The 24471-nt window shown below is 34.0% G+C and overlaps 1 protein-coding gene across 6 annotated transcripts in view; it reads left to right on the top strand.

Moving 5' to 3' along the window:
* Positions 1–24471, top strand: part of IMMP2L (inner mitochondrial membrane peptidase subunit 2) — an 879518-nt gene that overhangs the window by 568854 nt on the left and 286193 nt on the right. For 5 of the 6 annotated variants that reach the window (XM_025379245.1, XM_025379241.1, XM_025379243.1 and 2 more), the window contains one exon: positions 21582–21647. In XM_025379245.1, the coding sequence (XP_025235030.1) occupies positions 21582–21647 (66 nt within the window). Of the gene's footprint in view, positions 1–21581; positions 21648–22048; positions 22833–24471 lie in introns of those variants that run through there. The other variant, XM_025379244.1, reaches the window with a different exon arrangement.

The raw sequence follows: 24471 nt of genomic DNA, 5'->3' as shown, positions 1-24471 counted from the left end.
AAAGATAAAATATGTGGAGCCTTATAGCCAGTGTTTGGGTGTTTGGGTGTTTTCTTGAAGTAGAGATTTTTTTTGTTTGTTTTACTATCTGAGAAGATATATTTCAACCCACCCTAGTGATAGTGTCACAACACTGGAGGGGTGTTAAACATCTTGTTTTACAAATAAGCCAGCTGAGGCCAAGAGAAGCTATGAGATTTGACCAGCAATCAAAACTAAATTTTCCAACTCTGGAGTTTGTGTTCTCTCCTCCATTTTATGCTGTTTCTCATTTATCTTTTAAAAATTCTATTAGTTGGAAGAAGCTTCACGCTGGGGATAGTAGGTGACAGTCTCTAAGGCAAGATTTGTAATAGACCTGGGAAGCCTCAAAACTGAGATTATTCCCCACATCCTGTCCTGTTTGATACAGTAGAGATAGACTCGTTCATATCTTAAAGGTTTTTCCATTTTTAGGAGTCTCTTTTAAAAATGTAAATATGCCTAGAGAAATCTCTCCTAAACTCATGCTGACTTAAAATTTTATCTCAGATTAGGTGATCAAATTGGTTCCTAACCACAAGAGCTGAGAACAACACCCTAGGTGAGGAGGGGGCATCATGGGCCAGGGGTAGGAAGTTGGTGTAACAGGGTCCTAGAACTTTGCCTAACCACGTGTAACCAGGAAAAGCTCAAACTTTTTTTTTTTTTTTTTTAAGCTCAGCATATTTAAAATGAAATTAATTCTGAGCACATAGATGGAATCACCGATACTGTGTGACAGAAGTTAGAGCCAGGTGGCAACAACTTGGATTTGCCAATGCACATCTTTGTTGAAAACTTAAATTTCCCTCAAAGAGTTAGTAAACTAATTTTATCTGATATTTCCTAATTTTTAAAAGTTCTGCCTTCCACTTAGTATGATAGCTGGTTATACTTGGAATAATTTTATTTTGTATTTCTAGTGAGCTTCCTATGTTTGCTTAAGTTTATAAGCTGTATTCTTATTAAATTATCATTAGGCTGGTAAATGTGAGTAGTCACTTTTTGTTTTCACTTTTAAAACTTGCATTCTAAAATAATTCTTCTCTTTTAGAGATAGCATTGTTTTCAGTTTTATTAATGACATTCAATTTCTGTCAATGGATATCAAATAAAATACAACTTTGTCGGCTTTGAGAGGAAGTACATTCTGATTTTGATGCTCAAAGTCAGTTGAGGGGGATAAAACTTAAGAACTTCAGTATTTCATGTTGTAAATGTTTTATTATTTCATTCTTAACAAATACGGAGTTTATTTCCAAAAACATTAAAAAATTCACACACTTTTAAAAGTAGTTTTAAGCTTGACTAACATACTTCATTTATATTGTCATAGTAATATCATCAACTATAACTATGTTAAACAAAGAAAACTTGAATAGTGAAAATCTATATTTTTGTTCCTGATTTGTGACACCAACTTACTTTTTTTTTTTTAACAACTTTTCAAATAATGTTTCTTAAATTTCGTAGCAATAATCCTCATGATTTGTTGTAATATAGATTCTTAAGCCTTAGAGGTCTGAGGAAGGGCCAAAGAGTCTGCATTTTTAACAAGCAAGTTACAGAAACCAATTTGAGAAAACTGGCCTATATTAGTTTTCCATTGCTGCTATAATAAACTACTACAGACTTAGTGGCTTATAACAACAAATGTTTATTATGTTATAGTTCTGTAGTTCAGATGTCCAGCAAAGGTCTCACTGGGCTAAATTAAAGTGTCAGTAAGGTTGAGTTCCTTTCTGGAGGCTCTAGGGGAGAATTTGTTTTCTTGCCTTTTCTAACTTCTTGTCTGCATTTCGTGGTTCATGGTCTTTCTCCTCCATCTTTAAAGTTGGCAACAGAGCATCTCTCTAACACTGTGTTGCCATCTCATCTTTTTCTTGGACTCTTTTTTTTCTGCCACCTCCTTCCCCTTTTAAAGACCTTGTGATGGCCGGGCGCGGTGGCTCAAGCCTGTAATCCCAGCACTTTGGGAGGCCGAGGCGGGTGGATCACGAGGTCAGGAGATCGAGACTATCCTGGCTAAGATGGTGAAACCCCGTCTCTACTAAAAATACAAAAAAAAACTAGCCGGGCGTGGTGGCAGGCGCCTGTAGTCTCAGCTACTCAGGAGACTGAGGCGGGAGAATGGCGTGAACCCGGGAGGCGGAGCTTGCAGTGAGCTGAGATCACGCCACTGCACTCCAGCCTGGGAGCACAGCGAGACTCCGTCTCAAAAAAAAAAAAAAAAAAAAAAAAAAAAAAAAAAAAAGACCTTGTGATGACATTGAGCCCACCTGAATAATTGAATTATCTCTCTATTTTAAAATAGGGACCCAAAGGTCCATTGATTAGCAAACTTAATTTCTCTTTGCTATGAAAGCTCACATATTCACAGGTTCTGGGAATTTGGACGTGGCCATCTTTGAAGGCCCATTATTTTGCCTGCCATACTAGCTTTACAAATTTAAGATGCAAGATCATACTTAAAAATACTATTCATTTTTGTTTCCTAAGTGTTTTTACTAAAATTAGGTTAAGCCCCTACTAAGAAGAAAATATTAGTAGTCTTTTATCAACAGAACATTTTTATTAAAATAAGCCTAAACATTGACTATTACTCACCACAAATTTTTGAGAAGATAAAATATCACTAGTAAAAGATTTAAAGAAATATGAATACCTAAGTCAAATTATTACTATGTTTTTCAAATTTAGTCCCTATTACAACTCTGCTTAAGTACTGGTTTTACCTCTTATGCAACGTAAATTATTAGCTCTTGTGTACTGTATTCACACTTTTAGTGTTTTGAGACTGAATTTAAAGCACTGTATTTAAAATATTCATGTATTTAGTTTGATAATACTAAATATTTTCTTGAATTTGATCTAGAAACATGTAGGAGTATGCTTTTACAGATTTCCTGTCTCCTTTAAGAATCTAGGTGGGTGTTTTTTTTGTTTTTTTTTTTGGTGATAAGTAACATATCACTCAACTGGCTTAAGCAAAAAGTGAATATTTAAAATTAATCTGATATCTAACATGACGCATTTTTGTCTCTGTTTCTTTCTAAAGTAGATTTCATTGTGTCAGAGTATATGGGACTGTACATGACTAACCCATGCGTCTGCGTTAACATGTCCTCTGTTAAACAGTAAGAGATTAAATCATATCTGAGTCCTCTGTCAATTTAAGAGATTGAATCATATCCAAATCCCTTTGGGAGTGAATCTGCTTGGTCTAGTTTGTATCAGGCTTTTGACCTTTACTCAGACATGCAATGACTGGCTGAGATAGGGCTATAGACTATAAATGTGGCATCTGGAACCCATACATGTGCTATTTTGGGGGAGATAGTGGGTGATCGTGAACTAGGAAGATGAAAATCTACGGAGGTTAAATACTAAAATCTTAGTGACTAAATAAATAGCAAGGGAGGAATAGTCCTTTTCCCATTATCTTCCCTTGATACTACTGAATGTATGTGGACAGAGGGTCCTTAGAAGGGCTAATATTCAGTCATTTCTAGCTCACTTTTCTTCTAATTGTACAGTGCTTCATCCTAACACTTGTTAAATACTTTGAATTTCACATCCTATTACTTTCTACGATTTTAACAAAACAGGTGGAATCCAATAAATATTTAAGTGTCATGTAGGCATGTAAGAACGAAGAGTGATTGCAATGATACATATTAAAAGCATTTCTTATGTGACTCTTGGTGATGATGTTACAATTTTAGATTCTGGCAACTAAATATCTATATGATGATGAGAAGGGAAGAAATATGAGGAGGCAGTGATTTCTCAAGTGAACTTTGAGAAGATTCCTGTTTTATAAAAGTGACATTACAGAAGCAATGTTTATTATCAATCTGTCAAGTTACAGCGTTAAGACTATATGAAGTATTACTTTTAGAAAAGAGGAAAAATATTTTGTTTTATTTATATCCATGTTACCTTGAAAATTATATTATTAGGCTTCCTTGAAGTCTAGGATCTAATAATTTACTTACTCCAATTCTTCTCCGTATTTTGTTAGTTTTTGTTTGTTTTATAGAGAATAATAGTCAATAACTTCTTTTTAATAACAGAACTCTTCAATTTATTTATATTTCTTTGTAAAAATTATTTGCATGGAATCCATTCAGTGTTTTCATTTCAGGATTTATTTGTGGATAATTGCATGACTATAAATAGAATAAAAATTATAAGTGGGATGTTTAATGATGATAAGCATTTGGCCCTTAATTGAGGGGAGGTGTGATATTAAGAGGGTTAAAATTAACGATCTTTAACCTATGACTTTCTGTTTTGGGAAACTAAGAGTTACAGTTAATGGTTCTATCATGTGATTTTTCAAAATTAGATGAGAAGAATTATGTGACTTAAGGAAATTTACAAGCTGCCATTTCCACACTAGACTTGAATTGCAAAGATCCTACTTACAAAAAATACCTTGATCCATTTGTTGTAGTTGAAACTAGATTATTTAATTTATGATAATCAAGAAAACCTTAAGCTATAAGAAAAAATAAATATGTGGTTGATACATACCGTTGATGTCTTTTCAAATATACATTAGTGATCACAAAGTATACTTGTATAGTCACAGTGGAGTCTTTTTAGGTAGTTCGTGAACCCCATTGTGTTAGCTCCTTCATAATGCCTACCAATTTGCTTCATTTTTGACCTAGTATTACCACCTCCAGGGATCAGAGAGTTGTTAGGTCTTCATGCCTATTCAATCCCAGGATTTTCTACTGAGACTGCCAACAAAGGTGCAAATTTTGATGTTTTGTATGTCTTTTTCCCCTTAATATGAGCACTTACGCAACATGGACTCAGCTAAAACTACTTGACTTTGAGTAACTAGTGATCTAGCTAAGGTCAAACTGTTGCCTTAAATAGAGAGTTCTGAATCAATGGAAGTGTCTTCCTGGAGGTGTGTACTTGGATATGTGACCTGATTCAGTTTTATATCTTTGGCTCAATGACGCAGCAGGGCCTAGCTTTTGGAGGACAGTAGCTCAAAGGTATCTATGTTGTTTTTGAAAACATGAGAATTATACAGGGAAAATCACTATCTTACCTCAGGTTTTCTAATAGAACCTGAAATAAGATGCATATATTAATAAATCTGCACAGTTAATACCTAACCAATTCTCATTGGAACATTTAAAAATGTCTTTGAAAAAGATCTTGTAATGTATGCTTCACCTTAAATGTCCTAATAAAATGCCCTACTGTCAGTTTTTAAATTAATCCCTTTATATGTAGTTTCTTATTCCTCTGTCCAAGAAATGGCAGAATGAAGGATAAGAGAAGGTACTTATAATTCCAGGTGTTTGAAGACACTTGTCTTGACTCTTCAAAATGAGAAACTGGCAAGTGTTGCTTTTTTGTGTCGGGCATGGCTCTGTGGAGCAAAAATAAGGAAAGCAGCAGAAGTGGAAGAGGACCAGATTTGGAGAAAGAAGTTCTATTCCCATTGTAAGAGCGAGAGCATGAATAACTTAGAAAAGGTTTCTGCTTAAGTGTGCTGAAAAGATAGATATCTTTCCTCAGTCCTGGAAATGTAATTGAATCAGCCTTCTAATGAATACATTTTTGAAGTATTTCAAAATGTTAAAAAGGAATCACTTCAACTCTCAAACCCTACTTACCACTTCAGTCTTTTTTTTTTCAAATAAAAAGTGCTAGTTTTTTTTCTTTAAGTGAAAAGTTAGTGCTAACCACTCAACACATAAATTTTATTTGAAACATTTTGTCATGCTTCAGGAGTATAGTTATAATTATTTCATCAGGCCCACTGTTACTATAAAGTTTTAGCACAGTTTTCCTGTGTGCTACATAGGCATGACCAAATTTGTTTAATTTGCCCTGTATAAACCTAACTGTAGGCAAGAATTGTTAATTATGCAAATAATATTAACAATGTGACTATTGCCACACCCAATAATTTTCCGAAAGCCCTAATTTGAATAACTTGTTGACCATCAGTACTGATAGAATTCTTTAGATAATTGTAATATTCTGTCACTTCTAATAAGCATTGGTCCTACCTGGAAGTCCTCATTCTATTGGGAGTTAAGAATAGGAAAAACTAGTAATGATAGACTATTAATTAAAAAAACAAAAAGATGACAAAACATCATCTGTAATTCTATTTTTTAAAAATGTGTGTAGTTAGAAAGCAGTAAGAAAAGATAAATACTAAAATGCTACTAACCATTATAAATGAATCAAGAGGGATTTGAGAAAAAATTTAGACAGAAATACTAAGAAAATAAAAGTACTAGGAATGTGTTCAGACAAATTTGTGGCGATAGCCAGACAACATGGTACACTCTTCCCCAGAGAAAATTAGCATATACTGTGTAAATTCATGTGGATATTCGTGTTGTACATATATTCCAGAAAAGTTGTATGTAAAATATATGAAGTTCAAGAAGAACACCTTATGGAACGTGGTGGGTCCAAATCATGATTATCTCTAACTGTAATACCAAGTGTCAACCTTAAAATGTTAACAATTAACCCCAGACCTCCTTAATTTTCTATATAGTTGATCCCATAAATAATGTAAATTTCTAATAAGAATTACTAAAAAGTATATTTGTATATTTCTAGTATTTTAAAGGTCACACAAAACAAAATGTTTTGAATTGAGCAGGATTGTAGCTTTTTCTATTTTTATTAAACAGGGCTTCATGTTTTTGGTATACAACTCTGAAAGATTTATGAAAGAATTTTAGAGGTCAAAGGGTCAGAAAATTAACTGGAGGTTCTATTAGGGACTTTATGTTAATCATTAATCTCTTCAAACTGGGGTTAAATACTTTTATCTTTCTCAGATAAAAATTCAGAATGTTTAGTGTAGATGATAAATTTATTTTATACAGGATTTATTTTTTAAGCAGTTAATTGTTTGATCTTTTTATCTCATTTTAAAATGTATTGTGGATACACAGCCTTTTAGAAGGTGAAAATAATTTTAGAATGTCACCATCAATTTTTCTTTCCTGTTACTTACCTGTTTCTTTGTATTGATTTTTCTTTAAGTGAAACCACATTGCAAATAGTAATGGGCACTACAAGGAATTACAATGTATTGTTGTGGTTAATACATGGATAGATTCCCAATCATAGTCCTGGTCTCAGTTCCAACAATCCAATTTGTGCCTTTTTGGGAAATATTCATTTGTTTATGGCATATCTTTCTTATAGTAAAATATAGCAAAATTGTTTCACGCTTTTAAAATATTAACATAATTAAGTCAGAGTTAAAGTATTCAGAATAAAAGACTACAAATATACTAACACGTGGCATGGTCCATCATCCTAAAAAGAAAACACTGAAACAGTGAATATGAGACTAAAAAGTGGACTAATACTGTTATTTTTCAACTTTCTAGTGCCTTATTCTGAATACCTGTTATGCCTCAGACTTTTTTTAACTGTGCTTGCTTTCAAGGAAGTTCTGTGAATTATTTGCGGAATTTCCTGGGCATTTTAAATAAAATATTATTGCTTTCATTTTGTTACCTAGTTTTACGTGAGGAGCAATTAATTAAAATACACAATAGATGAAACAATTAGATTTTCTTTACTTTCCACACAAAATTGGTTTACGAAACTTTCGCATTTTACTGGAACAATTAAATTTCCCAGTATGAATACATTTAGCTACGAATTTAACAGCTCATAAACTAATGCAAAAAGTTGTCAGATTACTGGGCCTAAAAGTGGCTTAATCTATCTGTACTATCTTTAATTATTTAAATGTTCTTATGAAGAAGGTTCTAAGGAAGGAAGCCAGGTAGAAGGAAAAAGAAAGGAAAGAACGGAAAGAGGAAGAGAAGAAAAAAGAGAGAGCGAGAAAGAAAGGAAGGGAGGGAAGGAGGGAAAGAGAGAAGTCATTTGGCATTTATTTGAAAGTAGAGTCAAGCTTGCTATTTGGTGGCAGAATTGCTAACTGGATGTAATAAACCACAACACAGACTTCACAGAAATGTTGTGTAGTCATCTTAGTAGCGAGAAGTTCATTTTGTGGTTTTAGTTTGAGACTATACCTGCTTTCCTACTTAAAGTAGGAATTGGACCCATGGAACTCTCCGTTATAATTTATGATCTCATTCTGAGACTCATTCTATCTAAAGCAGATGCTTGGCCGCTTATGTTTAGTAGCTCATGGAGTCTCTACAGTAATATTGGGGATCAGCAGTAACATTTGCTGTCATCCTTTTATACTCAGGAAAAAATAGATGTTAAGATAGCTAAATGACTTGCTCAAGGTGATATAGCTAGTATTTGGGTCTGAACCCTAAAAAACATGCATGCCATTGATTGTAATAAAATGTGTTTTGTAAGCTAGTACCATGTAGAGTACCTGGCACCTGCTTGTCATTCAGCATGTATTTGCTGAATGAATTAATGACCATAAGAAATAAATTCTTCTGTACCCTAACACCACAGCCTTTCTGTTAAATCACAGTTTGTCTGTCATTTTTGCCTGATCTGAGGAGATTTTTATATTCTTTTAAAAATCTCGGAAATGGAATGTCTTACTCTTTCTTATTTGAGTTATGATGCTTCATGCTAGTTGTAGATTCAATTCCAGGTTTATATTACATATGGAATTAGAATATTGAGTTTTTTCCCTGATAGGCAATTTTAGATTGTTGTACATGTTTTAAAATCGGTATTGTCATGGTCATTTTAAAAATCGATTATGGCTTTTCTTTAAGGCTATATCTTTATTGAACATGTAGGGAGCCAGTATGCTGAATTTCATAGAATTTTCATGTGAGCATTTCCAACGGTACCTGTAAAGGTGGACTAGGCTTCCTGCATCAGAATCACCTAGATGAATACTTGTTTTTTATAAGTGCAGGTAACTGACTTAGGACTGAATATAATGAGAAGGGTAACATTACCTTCATATCATCTTATGGTCCACTTATAGAGTCAGAATTAATATATAAATAGAGAAGCAAATACATAGCAAATGAGAATTTTAAAAATGTTACATATATCAGGGCTAAAGAAATTCAAAAGATATGATATAATCCTTGATGAATTCCAGACTCTGTTTTGGTGTTGTGGTTAGTTTTTCACATTTAGATAATCATTGGTATCAGTTCTACTCTGCCCATACATTAAAAAAAAGAGAAATCCACTTTCTCATTTACTTCAAAGCTGTTTTCTACTTCTAGTTTAATGTTCCAGTATTTGAATGTGAAATTATATTACTGAGTTTAATGTGACTAAAAGTAAGTTGCGAAAACTGATACACTGTTAGTTTGTATACTTTTAATTAATACCGAAAACATTCACTTTTTATGTGTGGTAAGATTTCTAAAACTGTGACTATGACACTATAATCCATTGCGGTGCTCGTGTGAAGGGAATAGCTTAGCACCAAAGCCACCATTCAGAACAAAGAGACTGTCTTGGAAGGTGATATGACACTGGGTCAATATGTTACTTCAGCTGACTCTAGCACTAAGACATCTAGAAGCTGTGTTCCTGAAAATTAACTTTCTGGATCAAGATAGTTTATTAGTTGGCAGTTAAGAAATTCTGCATGCATTCTCCAAAGCTAAGGTTAAGGTGATAAAGCAATTGAGCCTTTCAACACTTAAAGAAAGGTGGAGGTGAAATGAAATAGCCATTCAAAACAGCAAATAATTAATTGAGTCTCTTTGTTAACAGGCAGGAGGTCAAGTACACATAGCCACAGCCATGATACAGTCTGCATTCTAAACAGCTGAGTCTTTGACTTGAAAGTTACTAGATTGGAATTTTGGGAACTATTTCAAATGAGATATTAATTTAGAAGGGTAGTAAAATAGCTTGAAAGAGACTGTAAGAGATTCAAATGGTCATTTGCCATACCTTTTGTCTTATTATCTCTATAGAGTTATAACTTTGACTTTCCTTTCTTTTCCTTTTATTATTTAAACTCATGTTATATACCTGTTTTTAAACTATAACTAAGAATTATACAGTAGGATAATGTTCATGTTATTAGATCAGTGTAACTATGAATAGATAGGCTTATATATATTAAAAGTTAACAAAAATGAAATAGGATGCTTCTGGAAACATTTGAATTATCTACATATTTATCATAGGACTCCTCTGTACATTGCATTTACATTTTTAAAGACTGGAATTAGAAGGACTTAAGGAATTATAATTGTAAAAGATGAGATGTTTACAAAATTTTTCTCCTGTGTGTAATATAAAACAAGATAGTAGTAAATAATTGTGTTTAAAATAGAAGGCCAAAAGCAGACTTGCATATTTTTTAATTGACAAATAATGTCTGAGAAGAAGTGTCCAAAATACACAGAGGGTGGTGCTGAATAAAATCTTTGGGAGGAAGAATAGGAAAAGACCTGGAACATTTCTTGGATGGGGATGTAAAGAATTAGAGGAAGACATCTGAGTGCCAGTGAACAGCCTGGAGGGATGGGCATTGTGCTGGAAAAAGCAAGGCAAACAGATGGCAGCGGTGAGAAAGAACCGATAAAGGGTGGGAGAGACATGGTATGCATCAGTAAGGCTTTGGGGCTCTATATTTTAAAACGAAACTGAATCAGAGGATTTTGTGAGAAGTATTTACTTGATTTCATATCTTTTTCAGAAAGGCATTTTATTTGAGGTAATACAGTTAGACTATTTAAAAGTTTTAAATAGAATTTAACACCGTTACGTAAATCAAAATATCTATCCATGTGGTCATTCCAAAGTATGGTGCCGTTGCCTACAAACCCACTCTAATGCGGATTAGATCCCACATATTTCATATTGGAGATCTTTCTTAATCACTGATGTTTGTGCCCATGTCTCTTGGCAAAGCTCCCATGTTAGAGTGAAACGAAATTCCCAAGTTTGTGCCATTCAGATGAAGAATGGTGGGTGGTGAGCATATGTTTCTGAGAAGTTGCTTTTATTTAAATCAAAGCCTCCTTCTTACATTTAACCCACAGACATTTAAGACCAGTTAAAGATTATTTCCATTAATTCTATTTGGCCTTGTTTTACTTAATTGTAGAGGTATTTGAGGACTATTAATTGTTCTTATACCTGTGTCTGGGAGAGACTTATTAAGCTTCAGCTGTGGGAACCACATAGCTATCAGGACCCATTTAAATTTCGTCCACACATGAAGATGAGGGTTTGGTCCCATTTTGCCTTAATAATCTCTCCCACTCTTTCTTTGAAGAAAGCTGTTGGTCATGTTTGAGCTGTGGAATGATGGTTTCAGAGTCTGTGAAATGTACAACTCACAAGGAGCATCAACATGACAGCTGTAGAGATTAGAGTCCATTTTGTGTGTGTACAGAATTAGGGGACTGATGCTCTGAAAAGCAGGCGAGCCTTCTCACATTAATCAATGTCTTTCAACCTAGAATCAAAGCAGCTTCCTGCAAGGAACAACACATGTGGGCAGACATGGTCTGTTTCCATTTTAAACGGGTACCTAATTATTCGGAATAAGATTTTATGAACTAGAAAAAAAGTGGCTATAGGATGTGTGTACTAAAGAATAATAGAAAAAGGTAAATCTTCAGAGAAATTGCAGCCTCAACATACTCAGTGTTTTTATGAAAAACACATGCCTCAATAAATTTTATAGTTATTGCTGACTGTGTACACTCAGCTAAAAATAGCAGGTCAGAATCTTTAGCTTCTTGAAAGGATACATTACAGGTTGAGATATGGTTGTGATTTTTGGAAAGTGATTTCTTTGGTGTTCTATGTGTAGAACATGGGCAACTAGGAATTCTTCCCCAGATTTATTAAGATGTGACTGGCAAATAAAAATTGTATGTATTTACAGTATAAAATGTGATTTGGTATGCACACCTTGTGAGATGATTCAATCTAGCTAATTAACATAGCCATGTCCTCATATATTTATCTTTTTGTGTGTGTATGGTGAGAACATTGAAGATCTACTTTCTTAGCAATTTTCAAGTACATAATACATTATTATTGACTAGAGTCACCACACTGTACAATAGATCTATCCTTTGACCAGCCACTCCCCATTTCTGCCCCCAACCTCCACCAACAATCTCTGGCAACCATCATTCTATTCTATTGACTGGCAATATTTTGACCTCTGCATTTTCTTACAAACATTAAAAGTTTTTCAGGCTAACCTAACAAGGGAAAGGACAAACATAGGAAGAGTGAGTAACAGCATTATAACCAAACTTTCCCTCATTCTAAGGCGCCTGTTGAATGAGTAGAACCCTAACATAGCAACTTCGAAGATCTGTCTTCTCCAAGTCAGTGCTTCTGTGCTCTCTTTGTGGAATCCATAGGCAGCACTCTCTCTTCTTACTCACCTGGCTGTGTTTTTCTGTCTACTCACTGCTCTGTACCTGTCTGGCTTGGTTTACCCTAATGAGATAACTTCTTCTGTTCGTCCTTGGAAATAAATCTCCCCTTTTTTTTCTTCTATTGTTGCCAAAGTTCCCTTACGATCTCTCACAGTCTTTTTTAACTCCTGACCTAAATTTTGCCATTCTTAACTTGCCTCCTTTCTCCAAAAGACATTTATTCTCGGCTACCAAAAATCCTTTCCAAATTAAGCCTTTTCTCTAGCTCTTTCACCCTCTCTATAGCTCCATGTAATTTATCCAGCAGAAAGGAAAAAGGTAATACTGGAAGACCTAGAAACATATGCATAACATTAAGAATAAGAGTTAGACATTTAATTTAATTTTAGTATTATTTAACTTAAAGCATTGACAAACTATCATAGTACAAGTTATTGCAATATAAATAGCAGAAAATGAAATAAATAGAAAAATTTTCTGGTAATATAGCAACTGGAGCTAGCTGAATAAGTGGCTGTCAAGCTGAGCAAATACATGATAATGCTGTTTTTAGAGGTGGTTAGTTGAGTTGATTTTGTAAAATCCCAAGCATCATGTATTTTTTTTCTGGAAACAATTTGCTAATATTATTCGAGTCTACAATTGGGGGCATAAAGTTGACCTTTTCAAAGGCGTAAATTGTATGTAGTTACTGGTACCTGAGAGCTCTTCTGCAAAACAATAGCATTGTATTTCAAAAATTAATAAGTTCAACAAGGTTAGAACAGAAATGTGTCAGGATACTTCATATTCTACTTGTGTTCTAACCTCCACACTGTCAACATTCTCCAGGAGAGTGAGTTTTTGAGAAATTAGAATAGTATCATTGATTATGTGGCATCTTACCTCTCCCCACACGTACACCTAACTCAGTTTTACTAGGAAATTTTGAATCCAGTAGCACAGTTTAAACATTAATAATGCATATCTCAATTGTCACTAGAAAGTATATTAATCAAAAGATATATGCAATAGAGTAAAGACAATAGGATGGATACAAATTTTCAGGCCATAAAAATCAGGTATGCAAAAATATGTAACTTTATTTTGCCATTGCTGATTTTAAGTGTCCTATTGCAAGCAAGTCTTAAGTGTCCTATTGCAAACAATGCTTTTCAGTTCAGGGTAAATGTAAGAGCTTTCTGAGGCAATTCGAGACAAATTAAGTCTGTTTATAGTTCTTCATCTTGTCAGAACAACATCTAAGCTCCAGAAATTTATAGTGTGATGGCATCAGGGGAGGGACCCTGCACCTTGATGGACACCTTTCCTTGCTGGCATCCATGGGATGTCATGTCAGCCTGTCTGATTCTCGGCTGTAAAGGTTCCTTTACTTACAATCCCCAGTGCTGGCAACCACTGAAATGTCTCCATTCCCATCTGTGTCTTTCCTGGCCCTGAAAAAGTATCATATGGTAACCATAAAATGCTCTAGGTAAAATGCTCAAGACTAGCCTTGTGCTCACTTTCTTCACTTTTACCAAGATGCTTTCTACCCTAAGCTAGGCATCTCATACCCTACAGTATCATCAACATCATGGGAAACTGACGAGTAAGCTGTGTTGGGCACAAGCTGACCCTTGTGCCATTCTTCCAATAATATTCTCCAGGTGGCTACAGGTACTTCTAATACTTTGCATGGACAATGACTTAAAGGTCCTAACCTCAGTCCTTGTAGACTAGTATTCATTCTGCAATTCAGTTGGTTTGCCTTCTCTGTGTCATATTGATGGCAATGGATATGGTCTGATGTAGAAAATACAAATAGCTTGCTCTTTCAGGGTGATTTGTGGTATGAATATCCTCCAAACCTACCAAAAATGTGTGGTACTATTTCTCAACCTGACGGAAACCAAACGTCTAAAGCTGGTTAGCTTAACTGAAGTGTCAGGGTTATGTGTCTAGATTGATGGATTTATTCCTTTGAAGAGCAGTTAATTTTGTTTGATTCCATGGCCTTAAGGGGTATTCCATGCAAAGCCATACTCAGTGAGATAGTTTGGATAGGGGGTTAAAACCTAGCTTGACTAAGGGGGAAGAATGTTTCTGAGTGCGTGTCCATCTTTGAGAACAGAACGGTGGTGCTTCTATATGAAGGTCTGCATTTGGGACTCTGTATTGAAAGAATAGTCAGTATGTAAATTTATGTTAGCATTCATGTCCTTCATTTCCACAGATATGTTCAACTTTAAGCATATTCAATATATTAAAATCAAGGTTTACAAAATACGGAATATAATTTTCATGACCAGAAGTTTCTTTATAGATCAAAAGTTCCTTTAAAAGCCATAACTCCATATTACACAGTAGAATACATGGGCGCGCACACACACATATTTTACATATGTGCTATATATTGTTTCTGTACTATATATATTCATTTACATACAGATTATTCTAGACAGCAAGGTAAATTGTAACTATATTAAATACCTGAAGATTGCACGATCTGTGTTTTGAAATGCTTTAGTTAACAAACATTGTTGGAAATTAATTTATTGTTATGATTATACTAAATTCCTTAAATTTTTCATAGTTAAATGAAGGCATTTGTTTTTCAGGATCAAAAATACTCAGTTACACAGCTCTTTTCAATTATAGAAGTTAGAGTCATAAATACAAATTTAATTGATTTTACATAATCAAGGCTGATTCACTAATAAGACCAGTTGTCACTATTTGCTTATTAAATTTATCCTAATCACATTTGGTGAAAGTGAAATAATTCTTACATTTAACCAAGAACACTTTTTATCAATAAACAACAATTCAATTCTTTAAAGTTCATTCTTTTTTTGTTTCATCAGTACTGTTAAAATACATTTTCCTGTGTAAGGAATTGGTAGAAGATAAATCTGAAACATAAAGGTGATGTTTCTGCTGCTGCATTCCTAGGTCACTAGAAACCCAACTGGAATCTCTCCAATGTCCTGAAAGATTCTATTGCTGCTTAGCAGCCTGAGTCAGGTAGGGTATGCTCTGAGAGATTGGCCAGTGTAGATAAACCATCCTTTCTTATTCCATCCCCACCCCACAAAATGAGACTGTGTAAGTCGCATAGCTTGAAATTTGACTCTATTTTCATTAAAGTTTTCTATACACATAAAAATCTTCTTCCCCTGTCTTAGGGTTCCCTTCCCACGATCTTTCCTTCCCCTTCTAGAAAGTAAGACAAATTCGAAACATTAACATGGGTTCTTGCCACCTCATCTGTACGTCATTTTGCCAGTAATGAGGCTCTTGGTTGGGAGCATTCTCTGGGATATCAGGGCAAAAGTGATTGTTAGGGATTGTATATACATATATCATTTTCTGAAATTACATCTGAAGTTATAAGCTCTGTGCTTGAGAGGATTTCAAGAATGAATCCAAAGAACAACTAAAGTCTATAGTTTCTTTTATTTAATTTTAGAAGATTTACATGATACAAAGAGAAGTCAACAAGGGGATAAAGGTAGCTGAAATACTACTGACCTACATAAAATTTTTGAGAGTACTAACTCATGAAACTGTATTGAATTTTAAAAATGAACCATTAAAAATGGGGCAATATGTACAAAGTTCACACTACTGATAGTGAAGCAAGTGTACAGAATCCAAAACTAAAAATTATTTATTTCTATCTTGATTTTACAGATAATACCTACCTAATTTAAAATAAACCTGTGCTTTTCAATATGGATTCAGTTATATTTAGTTTTGGTGTTTCTTTAGCTAATTATGTAATAAAATTTGACCAAACCTTTACAATGCTTTTCTTGTTCTCCAATGCAACAGAACCTGAAAATTGTTTTAATAGAGGGTTTAAAAAATAGTCTATCCATGTAAGTCTTCAAAAAGGATTGGAACTCTTGTCTTAGACCCAGTTAATTGATCTCCTTTATGAATTTATTATAGGAAGGGATGTCTAAAATTTACTGAGTACCTACAATATGCTAGAATTCCTGCTAGAGCTTTTATGCGTTTTTTCTCACTATTTACATGATGCTCTAGCTAGGAAAATTTTTCAAGATTTCTAGACTCATGCCCTCAGGTACTACACGTTTGTGAAACAAGTTGGCGGGACTGGCAAATCATCTGCTTCTTAGTTCCAATGGACTTTTTTGAGACGGGGTCTCACTCTGTTGCCCAAGCTGGAGTGCATTGGCGTCAACATGGCTCACTGCAGCCTGCACTCTCTGGACTCGAACAATCCACCTAACTCAGCCTCCTCAGTAACTGGGACTACAGACACATGTCAGCGTGCCTGGGTAATTTTGTATTTTTTGTAGAGACAGGGTTTCACCATGTTGCCCAAGGCTGGTCTCGAACTTCTGGGCTCAAGCCATCCATCCTCCTTATTCTTCCAAACTGCTGGGATTACAGGCATGTGCCACCACACCCAGCCTCCAGTGGACTTTTCTCATGCAAGAATGTGCTACTTGGGTTGCCAGATCTACCTATTTTTTCAAGAGAAATAAATTTATATGACGTCTCCTATTTGCTTAGCAAGCTCAAGATTTTTTTTTAAATGCATGAGTCAAATAAAATACTTCTATAAGCCAGATTTCATGGTCTGACTACTGGTTTAGGGTTTCTGATCTAATCTTATCTTCCTGAAAATGAGACCCAGATAGGTTATGTAGCTTGCCTAGAGGGAGCAGTTCACTTACAGCAGAGAGGACTAGTAACAGCAAGACTGTGTTTCCATTTTTCTCCAGTCCATGGATTTGCAGGGCACAGGAGGACCATCACATGGTCACCAAGTGGAAAATTTGGGTAATAGAGAATGAGAAAGATTAAAAGTGGCAGAGGAAGAGCTAGATATACTGCAAAGCCTTTTAGCTCTAGCCACTGTGAAAACCATGCTAAACTCTGGCAACATTTTTCAAGTGTAACAGGGAAAGGAAGTGATAAGCTATCATTTGATAACACTTCTTATCATTGTGTTGAGTAGACTTTTCGTTCTACTTATTTTCATGATAAAAGAATAGAAAAACATACATTTTTAAAATTATAATGATGTAAAGTTATGTGGCTTAATGCATGCTTTATCCTTTAGGATAGTGAAAAACATCCTCTTGTAATAGGAGGCATTCCTAGAATATTAGTTTTTCCTTTCACCTCAATAATAAAGCATTAGATTTAGACCTCACTGGGATATATGCAATGCAAATAGTGTCCAGTACCTGGTGGTATTTTTAAGGGGTCAGTGATTGCATTAGATTGTGGCTAAGGTTACTTCTAATTCTGTGATAATCTGGGCCAATTCTGAACCGTATGAATATAAAAATCTACCCAAGTCACAGAGGGAGGTTTTACAATTTTTATCATAAATGGGAAAAGAGAATGCTTAGACCCAGGGTTAAGGTATCTGTGTGACACCAGGATCAGGGTGGAGGTGGTCAGGAAAAGAGAAGGTGGGACATATGCTAATCTCTCCATCCCCACAATACACGAGGGGTCTCCTGAGTATGCCAAAGTAGCTCTCAAGTGCTCTCAACAGGGTGAAAATTATAATCTTTTGGGAATATAAAAGAACACAAAATTAGTGAGAGAGACTGGAAATTCTATTATATCTACATTAGACCCCACTCCTTGACCTGCAACCGTTCTAGTTAGAGACATTCTCTGCTATACCACACAGAGCTGCTAAGACTCATGCAGTAAAGAAACAATTTTAGGCTCCTCGTCCAAGTCTCTGGAGAAATCTTGCCCAATGAAATCATAAGCATAAAACAGAATGTTTAAAATCCACATCCCAGAAATAAATATTGTAAAACATTGCTTATTATGAAAACACTAAACTTACAAATTTAAACTTACAAATTTTAGCATTTATTGGGGAGCATACATTGTATTCCTCAAGTAAAGCATAATCCTTCACTTGTTATTCTTCACATTTTCTAGGAGATAGGCAAGTGGCCAAGAAAATTAAGACAAAGAGAAGTTTAATAAGTTTCATGATGTAAATCTGTAATAACTCTCTGACCACTTCTACTTACATCAAAGTAATGCATTCAACAGCCTAATGATTAAAATATAGATACAGATTTTAAGCAGTAATGGAATTAATGTTAATAATAGCTTTTTTCATTTTGAAATTATTTGATTAGATTCATGAGTTTAATATTACATTAAAATTTATAGACATATTTGAAGTAGTAATTTGTAAGACTTTAATGATATAGATAGCTCCCTTTGCATACTCTATTTTGCCTCATGATCTTAAAATATAGATTATTTTAAAATATAGAATACCTTTCAAGAATCTCAAAAGCTTAAACATTGTTGGCATAAAATATTTTTTACGCTGATATGGGTTGCTTTTTATATTATTTCATTAATGCTAATCTCACCTCAATATTAGGCAGTAAATTTGATAATTAGTTCAGGTCTTATACCCTATCTTGGAGTATTTCTTCTTGGGTAATGTCATGTAACACAAATAGTTGTCATCCGCTAAAGGATATCCCAATAATCTGGACCCAAAATCTGGGTATGAAAGCTTTTATCCACACAGAACTTTTCCTTTTCCTTTTGTTTCAGAATCTTCTTGATCAGTTCGCAGTAAAAATGAATGCATATTTCTCTTTCTGCTATTACAGATGTGAAGTCATGCCACAAAAAATATTTTCTAACATATAGTTTCAATCCATACATTCTGTTGATAGTTCCATATCACTAAATATTCTTCTCTAACATTATTTTTAATGACTGCAAAATATTTTATTATGTGAGTGGACTATGGTTTATTTAACCTGTCTGCTCTTGTTGAATTTTTCTCTTTTTAAAAATAGACAGTAATCCTTTAACTATCCATGTAGCCAAAATTTTGCATACATTCATAATCATCTCATTAGGGTAAATTTCTAGAAGTATCATTATTATGTTTAAAAGAATATAAAATCTTGATATTGTCTTATAGAAAGGCATGTTACGTGACCAAATACTTTATATGTAGAATATCAATGTCCCTAATCCCCCAACAACAATTTATTAGTAGTAGTACATCTTTGTCAACATAGTAAGGAAGTGTTTTAATATCCCATTATTATAATATGCAATTATTTGATGACCACTGAGGCTGAATAATATTTTATGCTTTCCTAGTTTTTAAAATAGGAGACATGGGAGGGGCACTTTTCTAAAAGGTCTATGAGTAACCCTGCAGAGAGTACCTTAATTTCATTAGCTTGAATGTGCGAATACCCCTCACTTCAGCTGTACATTAATGACATGAACGTTGTAGAAACATAATATTTACTTGATGTAATAAAAGGACGAGGCCAATCAAAACTCTGATCAAATTTCATTTTAAAATAAAAAAATTAAGTTAGTGAAAAACTGTGAAACTAATTGTTACACATAAATGCAACTAGCTTACATGATTTCATGTTCTCTGCAAGACATTGTGAAATATAAATCTTATTGAAAGTGCACATTTCCTTTGATGAAATGTACAGTTTGAATATATTTGATCTTTTCAGCTTTTGCGCATTTACATTCCTTTTAAAAAGTACTTCAATTCAAAATGTGACTTGAATTTAAAATATTTTTATCTATGCGTGATTTTAAAACACATATTAAATGATCATTTATGTGATATATGAGATGTTTCTTGAACTGGGTCTGTTAAAAGCCTTAAAACGTTATTGGCAGGAAATTGACCATATTAAGATAGAGTTACCCATTGCTGCATGACTAATTACCCCAATGTCTAGCATCTTAAAACAACAAACGTTTGTTTTCTCACATATTTTCTGAGGGTGAGGAAACCAGAAGCACCTTAGCTGTGTGGTTCTGACTCAGGGTCTCTCACGAATTTGCAGTCAAGCTGTTGATCAGAGCCACAGTCTCTGAAGACTTGACTGAAGTATCTGCTTTGAAGCTCACTAATGTGACTGTTAGCCGACCTTCCTTCTTCACCACATGAGTCTCTCCTTAGGCTCCTCAGGACAGACCAGACTTCTAGAGTGATCCATGAAAGAGACTTGAGAGGAAAAAATAGAAAGAAGAAGGAAGGAGGGGAGAGGGAGAAGGAGAGAAAGAGGGAGAGCCTGTAAGTCTGTTTTATAACATAATCTCAAAAGTGATGCACCATCAGTTTTACCATAAACTATTGACCTCATAGATGAATCCTATCACAGTGTGGAAAGGAAGTGCATAGGGTATATATACCAGGAGAGGCAGAGGTTTATTTAGAGTAAATAGTATTACTGTAAGTGAAAATTTACCATAATCAAGTAGCTTGAAATAAATGATGTCTGTATTAAGTATATCAAAACCTGTCCATTTATTTTAACTGTCAGTAGCTCTGTTTTAGCACTCTGAATTCTATAATCATCAAATGGCTAAACCCAAATGTAGTTTCAAAAAGTTCTCTAATTCTTTATTTTTTAAAGAAAATGCCTCACATCTTCAGTGTTTTTATGGGATTCAAATAAAACTCCTTTCTTAATTTTAAATGCAATTTAAAAAAAACTGATGTTATCATTTTAAAGAAATACGTAAGCATTTTCTTATGTACTAATCCTCTTTCCTCTAAGTACTTGTGTAGTTCTCACACTGCTATAAAGATACTACCTGAGACTGGATAATTTATTTAAAAAAAGAAGTTTAATTGACTCATTTCCACATGGCTGCGAAGGCCTCAGAAAACTTGCAATCATAGCAAAAGAATACGGGGAAGTGAGGCACATCTTCTCATGGTGGCAGGAGAGAGAGCGAGCAAGCGAAGGGAAAGTGCCATACTCATAAACCATTGAGGGAAACCAACCCCATAATCCTGTCACTTCCCACCAGGTCCCCTCCCTCTACACATGGGGATTACCATTCAAACTTAGACGTGGGTGGGGACACAGAGGCAAACCCTATCAAAACCTATCTTTAACAACAACAATAATTTAATAATAAACTTTATTCCTTAATAAGAAAATTTTTTATTCCTCTGTAGTTTTTATTTTTGTAAAGTTTCAACATGGCTCCCCCCGCCCCCCCAAGAGTTTATTAAAAATGAGAATTACTTCAGTAGTCACTTCCCATCACTTGGAACCCGAGTGAGACTGATGTCATGTCGTGGAGTGCAATGGAATCTGTAAAGACTTTAATATAGCCTATTTTGTTGTAGAATTTCTTTTCATCTTCCTAAAACAACATAGACATAACTGATTGTATAACGTTATCTTCTTGTTCTAGGTCACCTAAAAACCCAGAACAGAAGATCATTAAGAGAGTGATTGCTCTTGAAGGCGATATTGTCAGGTAAGTATTTACTGTTGTTTCTGAGTTCAAATTTTAAATATCTAGAGTTCTGTTATCTACATGACTTGGGAAATACATCTCAAGTCAAAGAGGACCAAAGTTTTGGAGACATTCCAAATGAGCTGGTACATCTTTAGTGAGCATCATTAACCTTTCAGCTTGTAAGGAATACATAAACTTACTGATCATATTGTTATTCTTTAATTGTGAAGTATAGGATAAATATTAATTTGAATTAACAGTGTATTCTAAAATGATCATTAAATCATTATTGATCAGATATTAAAAGTAGCATTACTATTTTAAGATTATGATGTTAAGGTTCATTTAAAAAAATTCAAGAACATTTAATTATTTTAGAAGCAAATGCAGAAACTAAGAGGACTCTTTTGTACTCATAGAGATGGGAGAAAACTGAAAAGGATATGAAACAGAAACTTCTGAATCAGTGACAAGAATGAAAGCTTTAGATGATAAGATTGTAACAATCAGGTGTACTAAAGCAACCTTTAGTATTGTTGTATTTATTGTACTTGCTGATAAATCAAGAAAAATTGTTGACATTCAGCAAGTAAATACTGTGTGGCATGATATGTCTCATTATGATCGTTTTCTTTAAACAAGTTGTAGCCAGGCCTATACAATGTGGTAACCAAAATGCTTTGAGTACTACATTCAGGAAGTTTTCTGACCCTGTTTTCTTAGAAAAACTTGATCCTAAAGTATTTGTATTAATAATAGTATGTATTAATTGATCTCACTAAAATGAACCTCTATCAGTTTTAGAGCAGATTTTAGGCCAGCACTTCTCACAGCATGGCCAGAGGATCCCAGGGGATCCCCAAGACCCTTTGGGGGTCTATGAGATTAAAACTACTTTCCTAATAATATTAAGGGGTTACTTGCCATTTTTCACTCTCATTCTCTTGTGAGTGTACAGTGGAATTTTCCAGATGCATAATATTGGAATTGATTGAATGCAGGAGCAGATATGAGAATTCAGCTTTTTTCTATTAAGCCAGAAACTAAAAATATTTTCAAAAATATTTTAAAAAATCATTATTTTTACTATTTATTGTTTGCTTTTGGAAAAGAACTATAATTTTTATTTAAATTCTATTCTTTTTGTTAACATAAGGGTTTATTATTGGTATTTTAAATTGAATCAATAAATGAAATTTTAAAACAATTTTCTATTTTAATTTCTAATGTGGTAATTACTGGTAAATAGTAGTCACATAAATAAAAGTTTTTTGAGATTCTCAATTATTTTCTAAAATGTGAAGGAGTCCTGATACCAAACAGTTTGAGAACTTATTGATGTAGAAATTCATAGCAACAATTTCCGCATCAGGACTGAGTGCTCATTAGTAGCCTACATGATATCAATGAAGCTCTTTTAAAAATTTGTTGGGGTATAATTTATTTACCATACAATTCACCCATTTGAAATATACAGTTCAATGAGTTTTAGTATAAATTTATACAATTGTGCAACCCCCACAACCATCTAGTTTTTGAACACTTCTCTTACCTGTTACCCTCAAAAGTTCTCTCTTGTCCATTTGCACTAAACTCCTGCTTTAACTCCCAACCGCAGACAGCCACAGGTCTGATTTCAATCTCTAGAGTTTAGCCTTCTCCAGAAATTTTATTTAAATGGAATTATACAATATACAGTCTTTGGTGTCTGTGTTTTTTTGCTGTTGTTGCTAACAATGTTTTTTAGGTTTCTCTATATTGTGCTTGTTATTAGAGTTTATTTTTATTCCTGAGTAGAATCTATTTTATAGATTTACCACATTTTGTTTATCCATTCACAACTTGATGCATATTAGGATTGTTTCCAGTGTAGGGATATTATAAGTAATTCTATAGGTGTTGATATAACATCTGGTTATACCAGATGTTATACATATTGTATGAACATCTGAGTCTTTCAGTGGAAATATTTTCTCATTTCTACTGAGTATACAGTTGGCCCTCTGTATCCATGGGTTCTGCATCCCTGGTTTCAACGAACTGAAGATGGAAAATATCCAGAGAGGGAGAGAAAACAAAGGATCGTTGTGTCTGTGCTGGAAAAAAAAAAAAAATACAGACTTTCTTATCATTGTTCCCTAAACAATGTGGTAAAACAAATATTTATATAGTATTTATATTGTATTAGGAATAAGTAACCTACAGATAATTTAAAGGATATGGGAGCTGTGCATAGTTATATGCAAATACTACATCATTTTATGTAAGAAACTTGAGCATCTGTGGATTTTGGTATCTGTGGGGGGATTTTGGTATCTATATTTGTGGGAACGAATCTCTCACAAATACAGAGGGACAACTGTATCTGTGGGATGCTGAGTGTTATGGTAGGTTCATGTTTAACATTTTAAGAAACTGCCAAACTATTTTAGAAAGTGACTGTATCATTTCATGTTCTGCCAGCAATGCATAAGGAATCTAGTTTTTTTACATCCTTGCCAGCACTTGGTATTGTGAATATTTTTTATTATAGACATTCTAGTGGGTGAGAAATAGAATCTCATTGTGATTTTGAATTGCATTTCTCTGAAGGCTAGTGATATTGAGTATCTGTTCATGTGCATACTTTCCATTCATGTCTCTTTTTGGGTGAAATAACTATTCAGATTATTTGCATTTTTGTATTGGGTTGTTTATATTTTGAGTTATAAGAGGTTATTTGATTTTGATTATTTTAATGGAGTGAGCATTTGGGGAGGATATATAATGCTATGATTTAGTCAGGTCTAAGTCTATTAGTATAAAATAACTTAGTTATCATTTCTTACAGAATGTATGTTCT

Source organism: Theropithecus gelada, chromosome 3 (genome assembly GCF_003255815.1).
Source record: "Theropithecus gelada isolate Dixy chromosome 3, Tgel_1.0, whole genome shotgun sequence".
In the NCBI taxonomy this organism is placed as follows: Eukaryota; Metazoa; Chordata; class Mammalia; order Primates; family Cercopithecidae; genus Theropithecus; species Theropithecus gelada.
Note: the sequence above shows the minus strand (reverse complement) of the source record. Positions and strands in the feature narration are given on the sequence as shown.